General features: G+C 30.5%; 1 protein-coding gene across 8 annotated transcripts in view; it reads left to right on the top strand.

Moving 5' to 3' along the window:
* The window catches only part of LOC113398432 (disheveled-associated activator of morphogenesis 1), a 122,337-nt gene that overhangs the window by 53,334 nt on the left and 45,481 nt on the right, over nt 1–23,522 (top strand). For 3 of the 8 annotated variants that reach the window (XM_026637176.2, XM_026637172.2, XM_064217057.1), the window contains exon 2: nt 6,228–6,405. The exons of 2 other annotated variants lie outside the window; for them this stretch is intronic. In XM_026637176.2, coding sequence (XP_026492961.2) covers nt 6,358–6,405 — 48 coding nt within the window. In that variant the 5' untranslated portion in view covers nt 6,228–6,357. Of the gene's footprint in view, nt 1–6,215; nt 6,406–23,522 lie in introns of those variants that run through there. 3 more of the 8 variants (XM_064217055.1, XM_064217058.1, XM_064217056.1) reach the window with 2 other exon arrangements.

Genomic DNA, 23,522 nt, shown 5'->3' with positions numbered 1-23,522 from the left:
ATTGGAATATGGAATTGGTCCGAGGAACACAACACGACCGTATGCCGTTTGATGTTTCTTTGATCAACTTTTGCTATATTAGATTGTCTCTAAATCAGTATTTTAGTGAAAAATGTTAGTAAATAGAATGTTTAGCTCAACGTATTTCACGTTGAAGCTCACTAGTGCAGCTTAGTGTAAAAGTAAATGGTGTAATACAGATCTGGTGTAACCCAGGTTTAGACGTAAGAAAATTGTTCTTACCGCGAGATTTTTTATTGCTAAATCAGGCTATTGTAACAATTTTGTAAGATATTAGAATCGAATTAATATTATTCTAGTTATTTTGCCGATTTACTATATAGTGCCATTAAAGAATATTTCACCGAGTTCATAATTTTTGATTAGTTTATAATAATAATTATAATATAAAAATATATTTATACTAATATTATAACGAAGGAAATTTGTTTTATAATAAATTACACCGACGCGAAGTCAGGGTGGGTCGTTAGTTGTTAATGTAATATTTAATAGTTATCATTGGAAGTAGCATCAGTAGTCGTAGCTTTTAGTGGTCGCGGTTTTTTTATTGAACTTTACTGGAAGATGAGTTTTATTTGTAAATAATCTGTATTCGGTACTGATATCATTATTGCCCTCATACCAACGTTAGACATCTTCCTATACCCTGTACATGATAGCTTGATCTTTTTGACGGATGTAAATTTTTCTGATCGACATAACTTTGCAATGAGGAACATATTATTTTCTTAATTTAAATTAAAAAATACATAAAATACAAAAGTTCCTAAAGATTCGAGTGTTATCCGAAAATTTTAAGACTTTTTATTGCTTCAAAGTAAAATTTAAATAGAAACATTGAAAATAATAGAAGCTTGTACCATGTAACATCGGTCGGACGGTAGGGACGCGAATAACAGGCAGTAAACTGCTACAAATATCGATTACAAAAATCCATAATAAAGATCATTTTTAAGTTATTGTTACGAACGAGGGTCCCTTTGCTGGTATAAGTCCTTTTAGAAAATAAATATTATATTAAAAATATATATTTACAAAATAAGTTAAAAAAAATTGAATTCTAATTTGAATTACGCATTCCATCGTTCCATCGACAGTTATGTATGTTATATTTTCGGTTTCATCACTAGCTACCGTCTATCAAAAAGATCAAGCTAACCGGAACAGGGTATAAAACATTGCTTTTAGTTAATTATTTTTCATCAGTTATCTTAAAATTATGTCATAGTGAAAGTGAGTGAAAATTTTAATGTTTAAAAGTTATGCCTTCATGTGAACTTTGTTTAAAATATAATTTTAGTATTAAACGTGGGAATGTTGTAATGTTTATGTAACACAAACAATGTAGAAAATAACTTTTTTTTCTTTAACAAAGATTTTAATGTATCCCATACAATGGAATGAAGTTAAAATAAAAAGAGTCGTGACGTAAAATGGAACATTCTGGAAACTGTTACAAAATTATGTTTGTAAATGTACTTATCGAGACCGGTCATATAATGTACAAAATGGGAATATGATGGTCTATATTAGACGGCACCGTTCATTTTGTCGTATATCTTCACGTAAAACTCTCGCCATAAAAAGTTCCAACTAACACCAACTTCGATATCTTTTATGGCCGTCTAAAGGCTCGTGAAATTTGGCTTGTAAGTTTGCAAAAAAAAAAACGTACAAGTATCGGACATGGTCGTTACCCTTGAAATATTTTTTATTAAATTGTGATACCGTTTCTCTTTTATATGTTTATAATAAAGATCATCTATTTCAGATGCATTTTACTAGTTACGTATGAAAAATTTAACTAGACTGAAATAAGAATACCTATATTAGAAAAAGATTTATACAAATTTAAATATATATACGTATATACTTAGTAGCAAAATAATAGATATGAAGTTCAAAAAAAGATAAGATGGAATTACGCAAGCAATATAAATTATGTAATCTTCATACAAGGTTATTAAATGAACACTATTGTTAGGTTTTTTATTTGTGAAAGCGATTCTTCAATAGTTATTAATTTAAGCACTACCAAAAAAGCATGAAATTGCTCACCGTAAAAATCAATGGTCACTGATAGCAGAAATGCTATTGTTTATTGTGAACCTTAAATCCATGGCAATACAGGTGATAATTACTGAGGCTAATAAAACCACTCTCGTTTTCTTTGGAATGTAAACAAGTCGAAAGTTAAAATCATAGGCGCCAATACGAATTATAGCAAGCTTAAAAAAAATACAAGAAGGTATCGTCGCGTTGGATATGACGTCATAATCTAAATACTTTTTTTTTAATAACTACATTCTGATCTTTATATGGGCCAAGACTGTGAATAATTTGGTTTACTCGTAAATATGAAGCAGGTGTTTAAATTGACCCCCGTGAGTGTTGTTTTATTTTTGAATAAAGTATTGTAATTAACATTTCAAATAAAAATAAACTTTATTCAAGCAGGCTTATCAAGCACTTTTGGATCGCCTTTTACTGGGTTATATTAATGTTATCGAATGGAATTGTATCGTGAAGAATCTGCGAGAAACTCAGTAATTACTCTGTATGGCACAGGGGGTGCCGTAATTACAGGCTTTTGTTTAACGTCATCGATTAGTATGCGTGGCTCTTGTATTGCAACTGAATTTTAAACCAGTTCCTCCGAACCGATTGATCTGGAATTTTGTATAGACTAGGTTCTGATGACATTGTATATTTTTTTACTTGATAACTCATTTTTCAATCCCTTCGCCATGGATACGGGCTTGGTCAATTTGTCACTAATTAAATGATATAGTGCCTTATATACTTAAGAACATAATAAATATTATGTTTATTAGTATAAGTGTAAAACTCATTATAAGATTATATTTTGTTCAGATTTGTAGTAGCAGTTTCGAAGATGTTAAATATTTACTACATTCTGCGCGAATTCAAAAAGTTATTTTATGAAGATCTCGTCTCGCTGCTGATAGTGTTGTGCTATAATATCTTTGGTTTTTTTTAATTTGTATAATTTATATTGTTTAATTTGATCGCCGGGGTATATTCATGGTAGAAACCTATGTTCGGAACGAAAGTGGCTTTAGTTTAGGTACACTTGATACCGTCGTCTCTCTCGACCTCGGGACCTTTCATTAATATTCATCAACTAAGTCGGCACATCAATCGCTATGACTAGATATTGTCGACAATTGATGATAAATACGTACAACATTAAATATCTTATTAATATTTACTTAGCGAATGTCGGCGACGAATTAGAAAGTAAGTAAGAAACCTAGGTATGGATATTAATCGACTCCGATACACTGGGTAAGGTTCTCGGCTTAGCTACCGTATAGTACTTTAATAGGTTAATGCTAGTTAGGTATTGCAATGTTAAATCACGCCTATTATTGTTACATGTAATCATAATATCTTTGTGTAAATGTTGCTTGTTGTCTATTCGCTTCGAACTGCGGGCGTAATAATATATTGAATAATTTAAAAAAAAAATGCTTTAATTTAATATAAATGTAAGTATTTAGTTATTTTATTATTACGTATCAGTAATAATATTGATGTAGGTACAATCAAAATAATTTTTTTTTTTTTTAAATGTTTTTATTTTGACTGTACCTACGTCAATTTTATTACTGATACGTATTACCTAATCCAGAGACGTTTTATTTTTGCTACTTTTTTTTTGAGAATATCTATGGTGGACAAATGGAAGTCCTCTTCGACGACAGCGTTCGCTTTTTGAGAAACTATATTACACATAAGATTTTAAATTGACATGGTTATTTTTATTACTAACAGTATTTACAGTTCACTGTCTCGCGAACAAGACATTCGTAGATAATGTCGAAATATCGAGCTCCACCAAATAAAAATAAAAAACATGGTAAAAAATCCCGTTTTAAATACTGTTATATTACACATATTTCAGTCTTAACAAGCATCGAAGTATACAAGTATGCATTTATGATACTAGCAATAATTATAATCTTATGACTTTATAAGTACCTATTTTATTACCTACTATAAAATATCACTGCGGTTTTCTCAATACTTGTGGCTAATTACGGATCGACGTCAAAACAATTGTGAGACGAATTCGTTCCGAAATAATATTTTGAATAATCTGGAAAATTTGAAATTAATTTTATGATGTTGCAACTAATTTATGAATATTTTATATTTTATTCTAATTAAACAATGATTTAATACACTTATATGAATTGAATAAGGATTTGGTCTTTTCTAGAAATAAAATTCTTCATTAAAAGTCATTCATAAGAATAAGGCAAGCATATGTGTTTTTTGTGGTTTTTTTTATTAGTGCCTGTAGGATACAGATAGCTAATATCACGTGTGACAAGTAAGACAATAAGACATATTTATTATTGAAACGTACATATTATCTTACTAAAATGTGATATACATATATGTCACTGTAAAATTTTAAGTAGGTACCGATAGATTGAAATCTATCTCGCGAGATTGTAAACTGTCAAAAGTTAGTGAACTATAACATATCGCTTACCATTAAACGCAACATTTTTCATTATTTTAAAGTCTATCGAAGTGAATTTCAGTTAAATTATAAAAAATCAAATCTTACCAAACCGAAAGATTATCAACTATTTAAATTTAAATTAAATTTTATACGTTCCAGTGCAATTTGAAACATCGTTCACAATATTTCTACTGTTAACAACCTCACGAGATAGATTATAATCTAAAATATTTACAATTTTACGGTGATATACATAAATACATATATTTAACATTAATCCAGTCTATCATCGATTAATTTTTAAAGTCTTAGGCTGTTAAGCGTTCATCGTAGTCAAACATGTTTGACAGGTTACAAATTATTGTTTATGCAAACAAAACAGGGATGTAAAACAATTAAATCTACGATTTCACTAAAACAATTTAGAAAACATGCAAATCTTATTACGATAACTTGTTCTGACATGTTTATGTAAACATATTTTTGCGTGTTCATATAATTTTTACTTTATAAATTTAAACTTCAATTTGTTTAATTACAATTAATGAAGAGATTTCTTTTAAAGATCACTTGAGTGAATTTAAAAGGCACCATCGAATAAATCTTTTAACATTATGCCACCATTTTATCATAAGTAATTGCATATATTATACGTACTTACATATTATTAGCATCATTCGACTTCATTTATTAATATTCAAAATTAATATGACTATGTAATAAGATACTGTGTCAAATAATATTAATTTTTAACCGACTTCAAAAAGGAACAGGTTATCAATTCGTTTTAAAATCAAGTAGATAAACCTATCGCTTTATTTCCTTATAATCGTTGTTTAGTGTGTGTTATTTCTTTGTATCGTCGTTGATTCGACATTCGAATGAAGAGTACACATAATTGTTTAAAAAATCATCCTGTACATAAAGGTAAAGACGAATATCGCTCCCATATTTGCGCATTGGAAACAAACCGCTGTCACTAATCTAGGGCCTATACATTACATGTAAAACATTTATACCAGACTAGAGATCCGCCCCGCCTTCTCACCAGTACAATTTATAAATATTATAACGATCTAGAAATATATAGTAAATACCCTATTGCACTTAGAAATAATGTATTGATTCGTTAGTTACTATGATTACAGATATACAAATAATATTACTAATTATATATATCTATAGATAGAATAAATTGAATTGCAAATTCAAATTAAACAGTTAATGAAAACTTAGTGATAATCAAATCAATCACAGCGTTTGGTGAATGCGTTGGTTAGGTTGGCAATTTATTCGACGGTAACGGCTAAGACTCTTGCTGTCGTAACGTAATGGTACTATAGAACAATTTAAATTTACAATCAGGCGATATTGATCGTTAGCATCTAGCCCATGCTTGATACCTTGACGTGAACATTCCTAATTATTTCGTAATATCGATTTTGTTTTTAATTATAACGGTTGACATATTATTGAGGTCTATTAGCTATTATTTAAAGTTGAACATTAAACTCTCCAAGGTTTTTTTTGTAACCTAAGGAAAACACTTACCTACCTTAATATTCGATGGTGGTATTTATAAATTAACAGTTTACTCGAAACTAATTAATTTTGATGGTATTCATAACGAACTAATTCTTAATATGTGTTATGTATAAAATGAATATTGTGTAGATATTTAATTAAAAATCGTGACCTTCAAAAGAAATAGTTAAAGAAAAATGAAAGGAAGAATTCACAATTGATTCAAAGACTGAGAATGACATCTTCGAAAGACATAAGTGACTGATGTCCTAGTAGTGATTGTGAGTAGTGAAAACACCATCGATTTCAAAATGTGCAGCAAGGACCAGATAAGTCACATACTTGGAAAGATCAATGTGGTAAGTAGATTTTTACTTTAAATCAGGGTTGCAGAACTATCGATAGTTTGACTATCGATAGTTGACCTGGAAAACTATACTATCGATACTATTGATAGTATCGTTAGCTCTCTGTAAGCAATACTATTGGTAGCAGCGATACTATTGGTACTATCGATAGTATCGATAGTTTAGGTTAAAAGTAATGGTTTTTGCAATACTATCGATAGTATTGCTCATGGGGAGCTATCGATACTGTCGATACTATCGCTAACACCTTAACTATCGATATGCAACACTACTTTAAATGAAAGCTTTAACAGCTGGAAGTTAAAGCTTTCATTTTAAGTAGTGTTGCGACGAGTCGCCGACGTGGCGCTTAAGCTATTTTATCTCTTTTTCACGTATGGACGAAAAAATTGAGACCTATATTTTGATTTCTGATAAAAATTTAAATAAACTATATTTTTTGGATAAATACATTACTATATATAGTTTAAATACCAATTCAGAAGAACATGTCAATGTTACTATTATAAAAGCACGATTTTAAATGTATAATGTGTGTTACTTGGTTACTTTTCATCCCTAACACTTGCATAAGTATGGGGATACTCTTAGGTAAATCCATGGGCAGCAACTAGTTTTCTTATATAAACGAACTTTAAATTTCTTTACAATATTATGTTAGAATGTGGTTTTAAATTTAAATATGAGTGGAATAGACAATGCTATGTGTAAGATTAGTACGTCGTACTTGGTTGGTACTTACACTGACAAGATAGTACCTCATGAAAAATACATTAAAAATAATAGCACGGATCGTTGGACATATTTTTTTCATAACAGCTTGAACATTTGAACTTGATATTAAATCACGTCTATTTTACGAATTAATACAAAAATATGCACTTAATCTAAACAAACAAATTATTATTTTATTAAATTACTTTGTTCCTAATTATTTTAAAGTCAAAGTTAGCGCAAAGTAACTGTGATTCTGCTATTCACGGAACCTATTCTATAATAGTATATGAATATATTTGTCTTATCAATAGTCTCTAAAATGAGAACTGTCACGAAAAAAAAAAGTCACTTAAACGTTTCATATTCAAATTGAGCTTCGCAGCTTTATCACGGTATTTGACTTTCGAATTTTTTTTTGAATCTTCATCAGTTTAAAATTTGCTATCACCAACCGTTGTGACTTTTACTTTGATTTCTTTTTATGTTTCATTAAGATTTGGCATGATGGCTTTACTTGATGAGACTCGCTGTGCTTACCTTATACCTTGGTCATCCGATTTAAGATAATGCGACGTAAATTCTTATCTTACTGTTCATAAAAGGAAACCACGTTAAAAAGTAAATGCTGAATCATTTGTCCCTTTTTATGCGGTCTTTCCTGTATATGAAATCTCTAAAAAATATTCAAGACGATAAGCGATTTTTTCGCTTGCAGTGTCTTTTAGTTTTAGCTATACCAGTAATGCGAGCAATTATTGCATAAATAGTTTTAATATCCGTGCATTTATGTAGAATAATACTTTTTTAAGTTTTTTTTTTTTGGTTAACTGGAAGTTCAAGTTAAGTAGCTCGCATATCGTTATGCTTGACATTAGAATTTGTTTTCTGTTTCCCCTGAATAGAAAATAAATAAATACATTAGCAGAAAGAGACAAAGTGTTTGTCGATTTACATACATCTGTTTTTACGATTTTATAAACAAATTGTGGTTTTTTTTGTGATATAGATAGGCGGACGAGCAAATGGGCCACCTGATGGTAAGTGGTCACCACCGCCCATAGACAATGACGCTGTAATAAATATGTACGACTGTTTGGGCGGTAGAATACAATTATCAAACAGCAAACTATGTTTATTTAATAATTCATGAGTCAGCGAACATCTTATTATTGCATCGCAATTAAACCGCGTTTTGCCTTGAAGTGTTACTATCGTTTGAAATCTGAATGAAAGAAGAATAAAATCGTTTTAAGTATGAGGAAGAAGATTCAAAATACTTATACTATAACGCCAAGCTAATTTATATCTGCAGATATATGATTAACCTTGGTAAAAATGAAGTTATAATTTAGATAAATGTTCCCGTAGTCATGTCTCAAGACGATGCAGTCTGGGTACACAATGATGTTTACATAAGACTCCCGGAACATCTTGATAATAAGATAGCAAGATTACTTTGTTTGACGGACGCATTACTATCCCAGCTTTATCTCGTGTTTTATCTGTGTATAACGTAAATTCTTTAAAAGAAACTGCATTTTTATATGGGTGTTTTTTTAGCATATGGCAATGTGGGCTTCGTGTCGTGTACCTATTTTTTTTTTTTCTTTATGCTAAACGCGTAATGATATGCGACTTTAACGGCGAAAAATTCCATTGTTGTAGGTATACAAATGTAATTTACTCTCATTTAAAAATATCATATCCTCAATAGTGTAATTACGTAATGTAGTGTGTTAATTTACTTCATCGAATAAAAAAAATAAAAATCACTTTATTTTATGTTTAAATTGATTTAATTGATTTCGATTGATAAAATTATTTATTTAACATTTTGGATTTTTGTTGATTGTCTCGGCATGAAATAAATATTTTTTGTTGACAGTTAAAACTGTAGGTAGCTTATTTAATAAAACACACACAAATACACTCACGCACACATACACGGGCACATATAAAAAAATATATCATTATTCCCCTATAATCTATTATTGTATTGATCACATTAACAAAAACATGATAACATTTGTGTCTTCGTTTGTCATTTGATCAATGTTGTACATACCGATAATTTTTGCTCCCGTTCACCGTCACGACTGACCTTTGTGGTTCTGCTTATGTTTTGTACGTCTGATTACATTAAACATATTGTATGTTGTTCTTTTGATTAAATATATTATAAATATAGTAAGAAAAAAAACAATTTAAAAACACTAAATATGAATATGCTGTTTAATTTTGCGGCCTTCGCCAACGTTTAAGGAACTATCATGATTAAGTAACTGTGAAATTATATTAGTAATGAATACTTGAACTGAATACATCTAAATTATTCACTTCCTCTATGTTATATCATAATTTCCAAATAAGTATGCCAAAAAGTCTGTAAACATTTTAGATTTGATAATATCTTACTTAATTTATACACAGATGCGAAATTCATTCATTCATCATTTATTTCATTGGAAATAATGAAAGAATTTTGAGAAACCAACGTATACATATAATTTACAAATAAGACCTTGGCTATTTTTTCCATACAAAATTTACAGAGTCGATTTAAAAAAAAAACAGTTCTTTATTCAAGTTGTGGTGTACGTAATTGGTATTATACGTAGTTTATTAAAATCATGACACGAAGTAAGTCAATCAGACATTCTCGATTGTCGCCTATCTTTATCTTCGCAGGGACACTTCGTCGCTTGCTCCACTTGCTCGATACTTCCGCATACTTTGCGACTGCTTGTCACACTTTTAGATGCAGTTATATTTGCTTTATAGTACTGCGTTAGGTCTGCGTTAAATATTACTATGATATATACAGATATATTTGTATTTTATGTTGGTCTATATTCATAGAACAGCCTGTTTGATAATTCGGCACAGTTTTATCTTGAAAGTTGGCGCAAATATGCTTTTTATCATAGATTTTATACTTTTGTACATTAACTTATTTACCGTTCAAATGTTCAGTATGATAATTGGTATACATTATTTTTTATAAATAGTCTGATTGTAAGTTGTCACCGTTGCCCGTATACATTGGCGTTGTTTGGCATTCCTTGCATCGCCAATGCCACCAATCTCGGGAACGAAAATGTAATGTCCTTTTTGACTGTAGATACTCTGGCCGACTTACCCTTCAAACCGGATCATGACATTTCTTAGTACTGCCGTTTGGCGGTAGAATATCCAATCAGTGGGTGGTACGAACCCAGACGAGCTTGTACTCACCCTTCAAACTTTAAAAAAAAGATGACAATTTTATGCCATTCAAGTGTTCACAATGACAATTTGTATACATTCGAGCACAAAGAATATTGTAGCACATTTCTTAACGGATAATATTTACAAACAGATTTAAAGAGGCATTGAAACGCATGCATGACTTCAGCTGATCTAATGTAAAATGTATGTATGATCTAGTATAATAATGTTTAAAATGACGATTGAAACTGCCTTAAGTATATATCTGTTAAAAAGATATATTTTCTTTGTGTAATAAAATAAACAAGTTGTTCTACAATCTGTTCGAATATGTTGTTTTTTCGAATTAATTTATATTTTATTCGATGTTTCGTAAACTAATTAAAGCCTCATTGAGACCAGACTTTTTTTTTGGGTTTTCTGTGCATTATTGTTGTTTTGTCAAAGTTTAGAAGTTAATAAAATTGAAAGGGGTTTCTAAGAAGTACACGATTCTCGGCCATTACGATATGGTACTAAAATACTTACAAATTACGAAGATAACTGCATAACGATTTATTATTCACAGCTATGCTGTCATATTGTCCTTCAAAGTTTATACCTAATGCATTATAAGATTTGAGGTGTTTTATGTTGAGTTAGGCATCATGTGTCAAAGGCAATTCCACCTATCGCATCTGTTATTCAGTTATTGTGTTAATTAATCAAACATTTCAAAATTTGATATTTTGACATATGACCAGATACTATGTTCGAAATTCGAATGTTCTGCTTTATTAGACTTCGTAAGCTTGAACCAATAGTTGCTCAGACTTCAAAAGACAATAGTTTTTTTTTTTTTAGTGGAAATGTGATTTATACTGCAACCGATATAGGTATCGGATATGGTCATTATAAAATACTTTTTTTGTTATTAATTTTGTCTGCTTAACTTTCTTAAAATTGATTCTGTGTTTTGTGGGAAATATTATTTTGTTCTTTTTATAGTTTCAGTAATATCAGTAAGAAATAAAATAATAATATAATAAATATAGGTATACTTCAGGCCACAGTTTTGACGTGCTATTTACTTACTAAGTCCATAATAGACTACTTATAGAAGTATTTGTAAGATACTTTAATTGAAGTTAAAATTTAAACTAACACAATAGAGCGTTTAAAGTTTCATGAGATTTTATAAGTTTCTCTTTCCTTACATCTATGACATTGAGATGTAATAATAAATTAGCTTTTACTTAATTAAGTGTTATGATACGTTAATGTAAGCGATGTGATTGATGTGTTAATTAACGCACTACTTAACGAGAGGTTGTCGTAACCTTCGTGTGTGAATGCATGGATTTAGGCATTTGCTACGAGTGCAGGGCTGAGTATTATGAAGCTAGCTTCGTTAGCCAATGATTTTGAGCATTGATCTCTTTATTAATCTAACCGTATTTATTTTAAAACATGAATAAATTATTGAAATGCCTCGGTATAGTATCACTTTCGATTTAATAACGATAATATAGTCAGTTCATTCGCAATGTCGCTTTCAAAATGATTACTTAAATCACGAGTGTGTTAATTTTGAAATATCGAGTTCTACAATCGAATTACACAGTTTTAAATAACTAGTTGATACGTTTCAGCACTTGAAGACAAAAGTGAGAAGCGCTCATGTGAATACTGAGTTAAATGTAATACAGACCGCATAATTGTCGTAACGATTACGCGCAGAGTGATTAGTGGAACTGATGTCTTAGATCTTCGTATAAGGCAATATGCAAGAGACTGCAAATGTTGCTCTGAGAAATGTTCAAATGACACAATCTTGATGAAAGCGAATTATTTCCAGTTTAACGTCCTATACAGTTGAAGTTAGGTATGACGTTTTTCTGGTTCCGTCGGAGAAAATGAGAGTTATTTTAATTGAATCCGTCGTTGTTTTTGTGTATAGTTGAATTATTCAATTTAACTGACAGCTTTTAAATTATTCATTACGTACCTTTTAGTCTTTTGTTATTTATTTTTTATTGAATCCCATCATTGTCTTTTTCATCTCACTTGGTGGTAGGTCTTTGTATGTATTACCAGCTGATCGCTAATTCTACCGCTAAACAGCACTACTTAATATTATTATGGTTCTTTTCGAACGGTGATTGAGTCATGGTATTAATAGGCACGAGGAAAATAACTTTAATAAACAACGATATACGAATAAATACTTCTGCTGTAAAGAGCACATAAGTATCTATTATTGGACGAATAAAACTCGTTTTAAAAGTAAATAAAATTCCATTTTCAATTTGTTATTTATAATAATGTATATCACGACGAAGGAAAAAAATATTCTTAGAAAACAAGTAGATTTTTTCCAATACAATAGCATACTAGCGTTGAACTAATTAAAGTTTGTTTTTTAAAGCAAACTGTCTGTTAGTATGTTTATATATATTTTTTCTTTTTATAAACGATTTTGCAATACCACTGTATATTTTTAAGTCAGAAATGTTCATGGTAAAACTTGATCGCGTAGAATACGAAAATTAAGCATTCAATGTTATAAAAGCAACTGTTTGTAGTCTTTTGAATTTAAATATTAAAATAATCTATATTTGAATAACTATTTATTGTTAGTATTTTAAATATTGTTTTATTTATTATTATTTTTATGTACTCGTTCATTACCATGATACTGACCTGAATTGGTTTCGAACAACTTGGAATGTGATCCACGTTTGGCATCAATAGCACGACGTGGTTGAAAGTAAAGATGCAGTCTAGTTTTGAGGGCACCGAAACCATTGCATATCATAAATTAGTTGCTACTATTTTTGTTTCTTTGTTTAAATAAAATTGAGAAATAAGAGGGAAATGTAATTGTTTTAGTCACGAATTGTCCTACATAAGTATTGATTTTCGAAGCTCGCGACGTATTAACACGCAAACACGTAGTTCAATGAACAGACACAGGTAGTAACAAAACTAGTGCATACATTATTATACATCGTATTGTATAAATATATATAAATATATTTGTAGTTAAAACAAAAGCGTATCACGTTAGCGTAGGTTTTCTAACATTTGAAAATAAAACTGATGTATGGTACGGCGTCTTGATATGTTCTACTGACAAATAACTTCGGATTGCTGTCAGCTGGTTTTAAGGATGAGCGAGCCAGTTTAATTACAAATGTGACAGATGTTATGAAGTGCCGATGTTTATGAAATAAAGTGACCGCCAGATCAAAATTAGCCCATACTGCTACTTTGTTTACTTGAATACTGACCTACATTAATTCCTACTTATAAATGAATGTTTTCCTGTTAGTCCTGTATGTGTTACCTACGTGGACTTGTGTTTATACTATGTACGATTTTATATACAAAACTACCGTGAAGGTTTCTGATATTATTTATGGGCTTGATTTATCCTGTAACTATTAAAAAATCTAAATAACAAAATTTAACAGTAATCATTTTCACATTTCGGTTCCAAAGACATGATTGTTGTTCACAGACATGATTCTTATGTAAGGTACGTGAGAAAAAGTCTCATTTGAGATTTGAGATGAGAGTTCTTTTCATTAATAAATAGTCTCACAACATCCGCTAAGAAGAAAGTTGTAATGATAATAAATTCTATTCAACAATTAATATATATTCATAAAATGATATTTGTAATATATAGGGCATTTTATTTCGTCCCAAATTATGTTACATACTGAACTTAAATTTATTTTGTAAAATGTTGTTTGAAAAATGCTCTTAACAGCACATAAGAATAAAGTATATTTTTGTTTAAATTAATTAAAGTATGACTAGAAATTGTTTTAGAGTTTGCAAATTTAATATTTATATTGTAGTTCTGGCTGATGGTCTTGTTGGTCAAATGACTACCTCTCGCAAATTATTTTAATTCGGCCTTAATTTTTTATCACAAATATTTCAAATGGAAGGTAAAAAATTTTAAAGTCCCACTGTTGGGCCTAAAATCCTAATTAAGCGAATGAAAATTCAGAAGGGCTTGTCTGGGCTTGAATCTATAGTCTTCGACTAATATTTACGTAATCACTGGGCTATTTCAGTTCTTTATGTAGTAAAATATTATATTCCAATATGTTCGTTCAATTGACATTTAGGTAGTTGTAAAGCTTGAGAAGGTAAACGATATGTAAGTTGAATGAGTCAGGGTTTATCAGAGGTCATGTTTAATGCCGTCTAATCAAACAATCAATGGAAAAATAAATCAACTGTTTAATTAATCATTAAACGCTATGGCTTCGGAGGCAATTTATGACGCCTTTCGTTCTCGTAAATTCTATAATTTTTATTAATCCAGGTTATATCCCAATGTCGCCAGTGATTTGGTTGTGATGGTAACAGACAATCGGGGTAAATATAATCTTTAGTATTTTGTTGGTAGGGCTTTGTGCTAGCCCGTCTGGGTAGGTACCCACTCATAAGATATTCTACCGCCAAACAGCAATATTCAGTATTGTTGTGTTCCGGTTTAAAGGGTGAGTGAGCCAGTGTAACTACATGCACAAGGGACTTAACATCCTAAGGTTGGTGGCACATTGGCGATGTAAGGAATGGTTAATATTTCCTACAACGCAATATCTTTGGGCGGTGGTGATCATTGACGATCAGGTGGCCCATTTGCTCTTCCGCCTCATACCATAAAAACAATATATGTATATACAAAGTAAGGATTAAAAATAAAGCCGTTTAAGATTTTTACTACTTAATGTCGTCAATAGTTTCACCATCGTTTTAAATATATAAAGACCATCCTACATAATTTTTTGGTGCTTTCTTTTTAATATGACTAAAAACTTGACGGAATACGACGGTCGAATTTCTTAATTAATTCTTACTTTTCCTTACGAATAGTAATAAGTGAAGGTTCTAGTATACTACGTCTTACCAGTTTTTAGTATTCGGCACGCACCTTTTTGTGTGTAGGTCGCGATATTTAAGTATCAAATTGTGTGTAGTAACAATACTGTAAGAAGAATCACTAAATAATTCACGTTCACAAATATGCAGTCTTTATTTATTTGAATTTTCTAGTGTAAATATATTATTTTTATATATGTATGCTACGTACACATTGATGAAGTTTAATTCTATTACACATCATCCATCATCATCATCCCCCTGCCCTCATCCCAATTTTACTTGGGGTCGGCGCAGCATGTCTTCCTCTTTCATACTTCTCTGTCGGACGTCATCTCACTAGTAACATTCTTTCTAACCATATTAATTAATTCTATTACACGACTGCCAAAAAAGGTGTGTAATGTTTTCGCGGTTCATGTACGATTGTATGTGTACATGTCAGTTTCTTGTTTCTCTCATAACTTTTAAACACACACACACACACATACACAGTTCGGGTATGGTTTGAATCTTTACGTCATCGAATGTCATTGAGTATAAATGAATTAATTAATTCATTCGAGTGTTATATATATATATCTCGGGTGGCTTTAAAGTAAATATCTAAGAAAACGTCTTGGTGAAACCGATTTGTTATAAAATACGTTTTGTATAAATCTAATGTATTATCTAAGTTAGGTTTTTCCTCTTAAGGCGAAGGTTTAAAGTTAATTCCTTTGCGTTGCTCGCTGTGGTGAAATATCATTCGACACATATGTATTTGTTTCCAACCTATACTTTTCTCTTTACCGTTGAACAAATATTATTATAATATATTATACGACACAATAGTCATATAATTTTGCTTATTGCAAATGAAAATTCCTTGGTTATTTCTTGGATTTGTAGTTGCAATCTTAATCGGTTAAGGTCCACGTTTTATCTACTGTGCCATCTCGTTTGTGTATAATGTTATGTTATGAATATGTTTAATTTACATTCGAATGTTGCATAAATATAACACACGCTCAGTTCAAATCGCGTGTTACTAAGATGTGAGAAAAGATGTTTTTTTTTTTCACAGTAATATTGCATTTTGTTTCGCATATTCATTCGTTAATAAACCTTGTTAGTTAAATATATACAGTCGTATAAATAACTTGACTGATGTCTATATTTTTATTGCGTTAAATATGAGCATGAAATTTCTCACATGATTTCAAAACAGCTGTTGAAATTTAGTAGTTATGGATTATTTATATTTCGTATTATCTTCGAGTTCATTTCTAATTTATATATTAATGCTCGGTTATTAATATAAATATACGGATAATATGATTTAAAATATGTAATAAAGTTCTTGTATGAAATAGACGTGCAATCGAGTCTCGGGCACATTTTTAACCGTAAATGTTTCTCTAATCGACTCGGGCCACAGCGGTAGTTCTCTAGGGAGACTAGAAAAATTCATGGAAGATATTTTAGTGGTGAAGTGTACGAGCAAACACAGATGCGTTCCTATTTTCTCATTTCACATCAAGCTCAAGACCAACGGCTTTACGTCCTTTGCGAGACGGGAGATTATAAACACAGGTAAATTCCAGATTGTTACTGTGAATTTATTTGTAGGAAATAAGACTTAATTTTTGTTGGTTGTTTTAACTTAAGGACATCTGGGAATTAATCTATAATCAAGTCACTAGACTAACGAGGCAGCTAGCGTTCGAAAATGAGGTATTCAATGTTCATTTGCTGTACAACTAACTAATGCAGTTTGTTTTTGAAATGTCAATACAAGTAGCGAAAACAAGTCAGGTGAAAATAGGACGAGCCGTACAATGTAACAAGAAATGTCAATTAGTTTAATAATTGGGGTTAGCGTGAGGTGATGTAACGGTCGATAGATCCGGTTGTTGTTTCCGCGTCGGGTCTCGACGATTGATTGACTGGACGCACGTGTTCTTACTACGGTTTTTTTTTTTATTAACCTTTTTGGTGGTATTAACGTTTGGATTGTTTGCGATTTGTACTTTCATTGTTATCGTAATTGGGTACTGTTGTATGCTTGAAATGTAATGGATATAATTTCGTTTTCCTTAGTAATAAATAGTTTTTTTTTTTTTTGTATATTTGGTTTGTATGATTATATACGCGAATCTATCTACTTTCACAAACTACAATTAATATCCTCAAATTGCGAGCAAACCAGGTATCTAAGGAGTTATGTCCCTTGTGCTTATATCTACACTGGCTCACTCACTCTTTAGAACGGTACATAACAATATGAAGTAGTTCAAAATCGCACATTACACATTTAACTAATTTGACATTTAGTTGGAAATTACGTTCGATTTATAAACTTGTCATTTATCCTAACACAAGTTCTAGTCCTTACTAGTAACTTACTAGGTTTTGGTTCGTAACCTGTTATATATTAAGTATTGTGTATACATTTTTTTTATTGATAGTGTTAAGAATTTCAACGTATCAATAAATTAATTTCTATTCTTCCACTTCGTCCATCTCCTGTTCTGATGTGACATGAATAATTCAAGTTATGTTCGTCGCTTACTTTCAATGCAGTAAGTTTGTCAATTTATCACTGTTTACGTGTCTCCAATGCAAGTGATGTTTAACCGAACCGGATTCATGGTAAAGGCTTCTTGGTTGATCTACTTATTGTTTCCGCTCCAGATTGATTGTTGATTTCTAGACAGGATATATGTATATACATTTAATTGTATATTTGACACTCTGTTATTAAAATAGTGGAAAAGTGCGGTAAAAATTGTGGAAAATCTTTTATATACTTTTCGAATCGGTAGTAGCTTTTCGTTTAATTCAACACTGTAATACGAAGATTCAAAAGTGCTTTTATGAGCCTACTTGAATAAAGAATATTATGATTTTGATTTTTTGATTCTACGTAACTTTTTTTTTTAATTTATCAGTTGAATTTGAAAATAGTGTCATATTTATTATTATTATATTTAATGATTGCATGTATATTATGTTTTCAAGCCTTTGTGTCAATAACGAACGTGTGTGTATAATGGTTTGTTTTTCAAAACAAGAATATTTATTAAAGCTTCTTATGAATAGTCAATTTTTGTCCATGCAATTAATTTTAATGGAAACTTCATAGTGAATTGATGAATGACTCGTTACCAGATAATCTGGCTTTAAAATTATTTTATTACATGACTGATTACATTTCGGAATGTCGACAATGTCAAAGTGCAGGCATTGGAGAATGATAATTGTAGTCTTAGTTTTTGTCCCTAGCAAGAGACAATTATTGAAAATCCTTCTGCTAAACATTCGACGAACAATGATCAAAAATCAAATTTAACGTGCTTACTTTATTAAATAACTTATATAATATTCTGTAGTTACTTTTTGTTGACGGTTGAATTAAATAGATATCTAAATAAATACAATTTAATTAATATTATTCTTTTATGGTTTTTTATGTCATTATAATATTTTATCGAGAAACAAATTCGCCTTATCTTTGTTCTCTTAACGCGAGATATAAATTTATTCGTTGGTCAACTTAAATCAGATAGATTTAAAAAAAATATCCGTTCAATTCGGTTATTCTTATTGCTGATTTTGTGTGGTTTCATAACTTAAAAATGATTTAAGATGTTATGAAGTATAATAGCTGTAATAGCTCATGGCAACATTTTGAGATCTCATTAGATGTTAAAGTACGATTTCACTTTCACCTCATTGCTCATCACCATTGCGCCAGTTGCGTGATGTGAATTATTATGATACCATCTTCATTAATTCACATTTGTAACAAAAACTATGTAATTTTTACTAACGTGCATAAGAAACTCATTATTTTTACAATCAAAAGAGCATAGGGCATTAGGAATGTTAACGTTAAATGTATTCTTAATTCTCTGTTTTCTAACATCTATAATGTAGAGTATAATAGTTCGAATTCACTTTCACCGCGTGCATCAGCTCATCTGCTATGGCAACGTGATGTCCATAGTAATGACGACCCCCTGACACACTAGCGCAACCATCGTTCACGGTCAGAAGAAAGTGGTCAGCCATTGTTCAATTGCTTTGGCGAAATTCGCGCTTTCGACGCCCAATATGCATTGATTATAAATATTTTGTATTATGTTCATTGTTCGATTGTTCTCGCTTTACTGTTTATATTTAATTGTTAATTTATTCGTATTGCTTCGGAGTTCAATGTAATTATGAACGAAGGTTGGCAATTTTTGTTTTGAAGAATGAATAAGTTTTATAAATTCTAAATTTATAATGTGTTCACTTTATCGAAGCTAATTAGATTGCGTTTCGTGCTTGATGATTTCATTTATAAATTAAGAGGGGACTAGAATGTGCGTGTTGACAGCTATTTCCCGACACCTTTTAAAAGTTCACGGTCGATGGGTGGTGATCGATTTGGATCATTGTTCGATTTCATTCAGTGCATTCGCAACACTGGCTAGTTCGTTCGGTGATATGATAATTTATTTGTACGCGATGTGGAAATGCCATTTTGCAAAACAGTACGTCGTCCGCTGTAGCGTATATGAATTGATTAAGTATGTTGAGTAATTATCTAATCTCTAGTCAATTTTATTATGTATTTCAATAATCGCTCCATTGGTGACGTCTCTAGGATAACGTTCAAATTCGAGTTTGATATTTGGGTCACTGTAGACTAAGACATAACGTACATGGTAATCGTTTTACGTCACTCACGAGATTTCCTCACTAAAGGCACATTTCAAGTAAACAGATATGGGTGGAAACGCCATCAGTACAAGCTAATCATCCGTTCCGATCTACCGCAATAGTTCGCTAAATGTCGAAGCAAAGTTCAAACGAACAATACACTTAGTTTGTGACGAAATCGTTCCAGTGATACGCTTCAGCCATGACTTAGTATTGGAAATGGGTTGGGATTTTTTAAGGTCATGTCAGCTACGAATATTTTTTCATTTATTTATATTCAAACTTCAATTATTCTTTACCAGCTTCCACTATTCGATTCCTTTCAACGCTATACAATGCACGAAAGTGGTCTCATAATGAGGACGATCTCCTTATTTCAGTCGTTTTTAGGCTTGATTTGTTGTGCTTTGATAAGTACTATGGACCTAGATGGTGTCCAAGGTCTCATTATTAAACCAAGAGGTGGCCACAAGTACTCCTCGTCTGCTCAAAACAACTTCGCCATACTTGGTTTGTTTTTCTTCATATTAGTACACCGCTTAAATTAGAGTTTGTTTTTAAAAGGTTTTATATTTATTTAAATCATTTGGCTAGTTTCAGTAGTGTGTTTCAACAAATTGAATTAAATAATGATCGCTTCATTGTTCCAAAGCAAAGTTGTGAAAGTTCAGGTTTCTCAAATTTGATACAGTTAACATTTGTAATATCAAAATTAATGATTTAAAATAGTTTATACAACTTATTAAAATAAAATATTGGTTAATATAACATGTCTGTCATAACTCAACGTATTAACACATTTCGCTAACTTGGGATATGCATATATCATTCTCATAAACTTGATACATTTAAGTTGTATTAAAGCAATCTCCCATAATTTGCTTGCTAATTATAGTGATTAGCTTAATCGATCAAAAATTTAAATATAAATGGATGAAATAAAATAGGAACGTCAGGGAACTATTGCTGCTCTAAAAATATATGGTTTTATCGTTGAGGAGATTAGTAATGCTGCGTCTTCAAATGTCAAATCGATACTGACAGAACGAGACAGATCAGTGTTTAACATCCGCTAAAAGTATCTTTAAGTTACGCTGTTAATCGCCGTTGACCATTAATCTTAATAACGTCTCCACTAACACTCCTTAGACTGATTGCGTCAGTTAAAGAACAAGCAAGTTTATCGAAAGTTTTTGCTTTTTCGCGATGAGTGTTTAGGCTTAAAGTTATAATATATTTAAATTATGTGCAAGTCAACGAGAGAGATTGTTTACTTTGGCCGCAAACCTGCTTCTTAACACATCATTTACAATTGGACCATATTATCATAGTTTTCTAAAATATTTTTCTCATAAAGCTAACCCCGGTCGATAGCTCGATCTGGGATATTCTTCTTCTGGGATACTCAAGTAACATTGTGGATTTTGTATGGAGGGTTTAAATAAAAACAAATAATAATTTGCTTTCGGATATATGGTGTCCAGGTTTGAACTCGTAATCTTGGACTACGATGTACACGACAACTGACAACTCGGCTATCTCGGTTCAGCTACCGGTAGTGTTTTCTTGTAAATTGTCCGTACATTTAACCAAGTTTTTGAATAATTGATCATCGAGACTTTAGTCAATAGTATTTCACACGAGTTCACGCAAGCACGTTCACGTAAGCTTACATTAGTTTTTTGCGATAAATCAACTCGTAATCAAAACTCAATGAAGTCAATAGGGTGTGAAATATATTTCACAGCTTAAGCAAGCATATTTAAATTAGCCCGTGTCATCATTCGCGGTTTCACAAATTATTGGAAAATTAGTCCAACGTAAATCGATTTGATGTTTCAAAATTTGCATTTCAATCGGTTACTATTTGCATACGATTGAGCAAATTTGTATGGAACTTGGTAATGTATTATTTTTTTTTATAGAATTTATCGAAATTCGTAAAATGTTTGTGTATAGCGTTAATGGTACCAAGGCTTAAGGAGAAGCTAGCTATATTGAAGTTCCAATTTCGATCACGTCCACTTTGAATATTGTAGTCCACCCTCCTAACAAACTATAAACTTAATCACTCAAAAATAAATTTTTACTATTAATTTGTTTCGTTATTATTTAGCAAATATAAATGTTTTTAATCATATATATTATTTTGATATGATGATTAATCAAACACGATACGTATAGATAAATTTATGACACCAAGTTTTTACTCCGTCAAGTCAATATTCTTTCTTTCTTCTAAGGGTAAAGAAATCTTTCCTATATTTAACTTTGCCAAATTATAAATTGAAATCTTATTTTATACAATCGTTAATAAATTAGGAATGATATTGCTTCATAAATAACAATAAAGATGATAAAACAAATACGTAGTTGTAATATTTTAGTAATAGTTTGTAGTTAATTTCCATGCAGGAATTTTACAATTTACAATGTACAAACATTTTACAATGTACAAATTAGATTTTGTATGACGCGTGTCTTTTTTATCTGTTGAATTTATTTTTTCTTCTTGTGCTGGAAGAAATCTCTTCAAGGAATAGACATACCTATTATACTTGGTTATGTTTCGTCATTTTTGAAGTAATACTTCTATTGGCGCGTACTGAAAAACTATGAGTGTTTTTTTTATGATGTTTATGATGCGCGCGCATAGGGTCACGTGAAAACTATGTGATTAAATTGCTTGCTAAACCGACAGTCTGAAGTCGCTCGAAATAGACAACTTCACAACTTATCTTGTTTTATTTAAATTATGAATGTTTAAATGTATTAGTGAGTGTCAAAATAGTGGATTTTTGTATCATATTTTTTCGTACCAGAAATAAACAGTTACAAAAAATATTAAATTTACATATAAATATTATAAGTATGATTCAGTTTTAGGAAGAGATTGACTTCTTGTCGATTTTATCTCGTTAGTACATTATAGATTAAATTGAACACTGTGATGATTCTTATGATAAGTACATGATATATTTTACTTTAATAATAAAATATTTTATTTGAATATCTGTTCAATAATATGTAGAGAACATTAATTCTAAATTAATTTATACGATTAAAATATTATTTTTAATAAAAAATGTATATTCTTAAAATATGTTATACGTATTACGTTACAACATTTAACGAGTTCCTGTTTTAAAACTAAGCCGGAATGATCTCAGTTATGAATAGTTAAATGGTTTATATAATATAGTAATAGATTAACTAAGAATTTAATTAAATGACAATTTTATCATTTCTGTATCGCCCTGTTTTGCTGGTTTTGGGTAATCCATTAATTTCTGAACGTTTCTAAGTAAAACTTATTATATAAGGAATATTTAGTCATATAAAATTCGCGAAGTCGATCGTGATTCATTAGGTTATTATCGTATTTAATCTTAGCACCTGTTCATCCTATTGATGGAGTAAAACTTAATATAAACGTTTTATTATAAAATAGGTTTTAATATTAAAAAACTTTGCAACATAAGCATTGCTTGCAGATCAATTATTCACTTACTTTTTTATATTTTTATCTTACGTAGCCTTTTAAAAACTAATATATAGTTTATTTTCTATTCCTTGTGATATCTTAACATTGAGATAATAACAAAGAG

Source organism: Vanessa tameamea, chromosome 15 (assembly GCF_037043105.1).
Source record: "Vanessa tameamea isolate UH-Manoa-2023 chromosome 15, ilVanTame1 primary haplotype, whole genome shotgun sequence".
Taxonomy (NCBI): Eukaryota; Metazoa; Arthropoda; class Insecta; order Lepidoptera; family Nymphalidae; genus Vanessa; species Vanessa tameamea.
The sequence above is the reverse complement of the archived record's forward strand: the minus strand, read 5'-3'. Positions and strand labels throughout refer to the sequence as shown.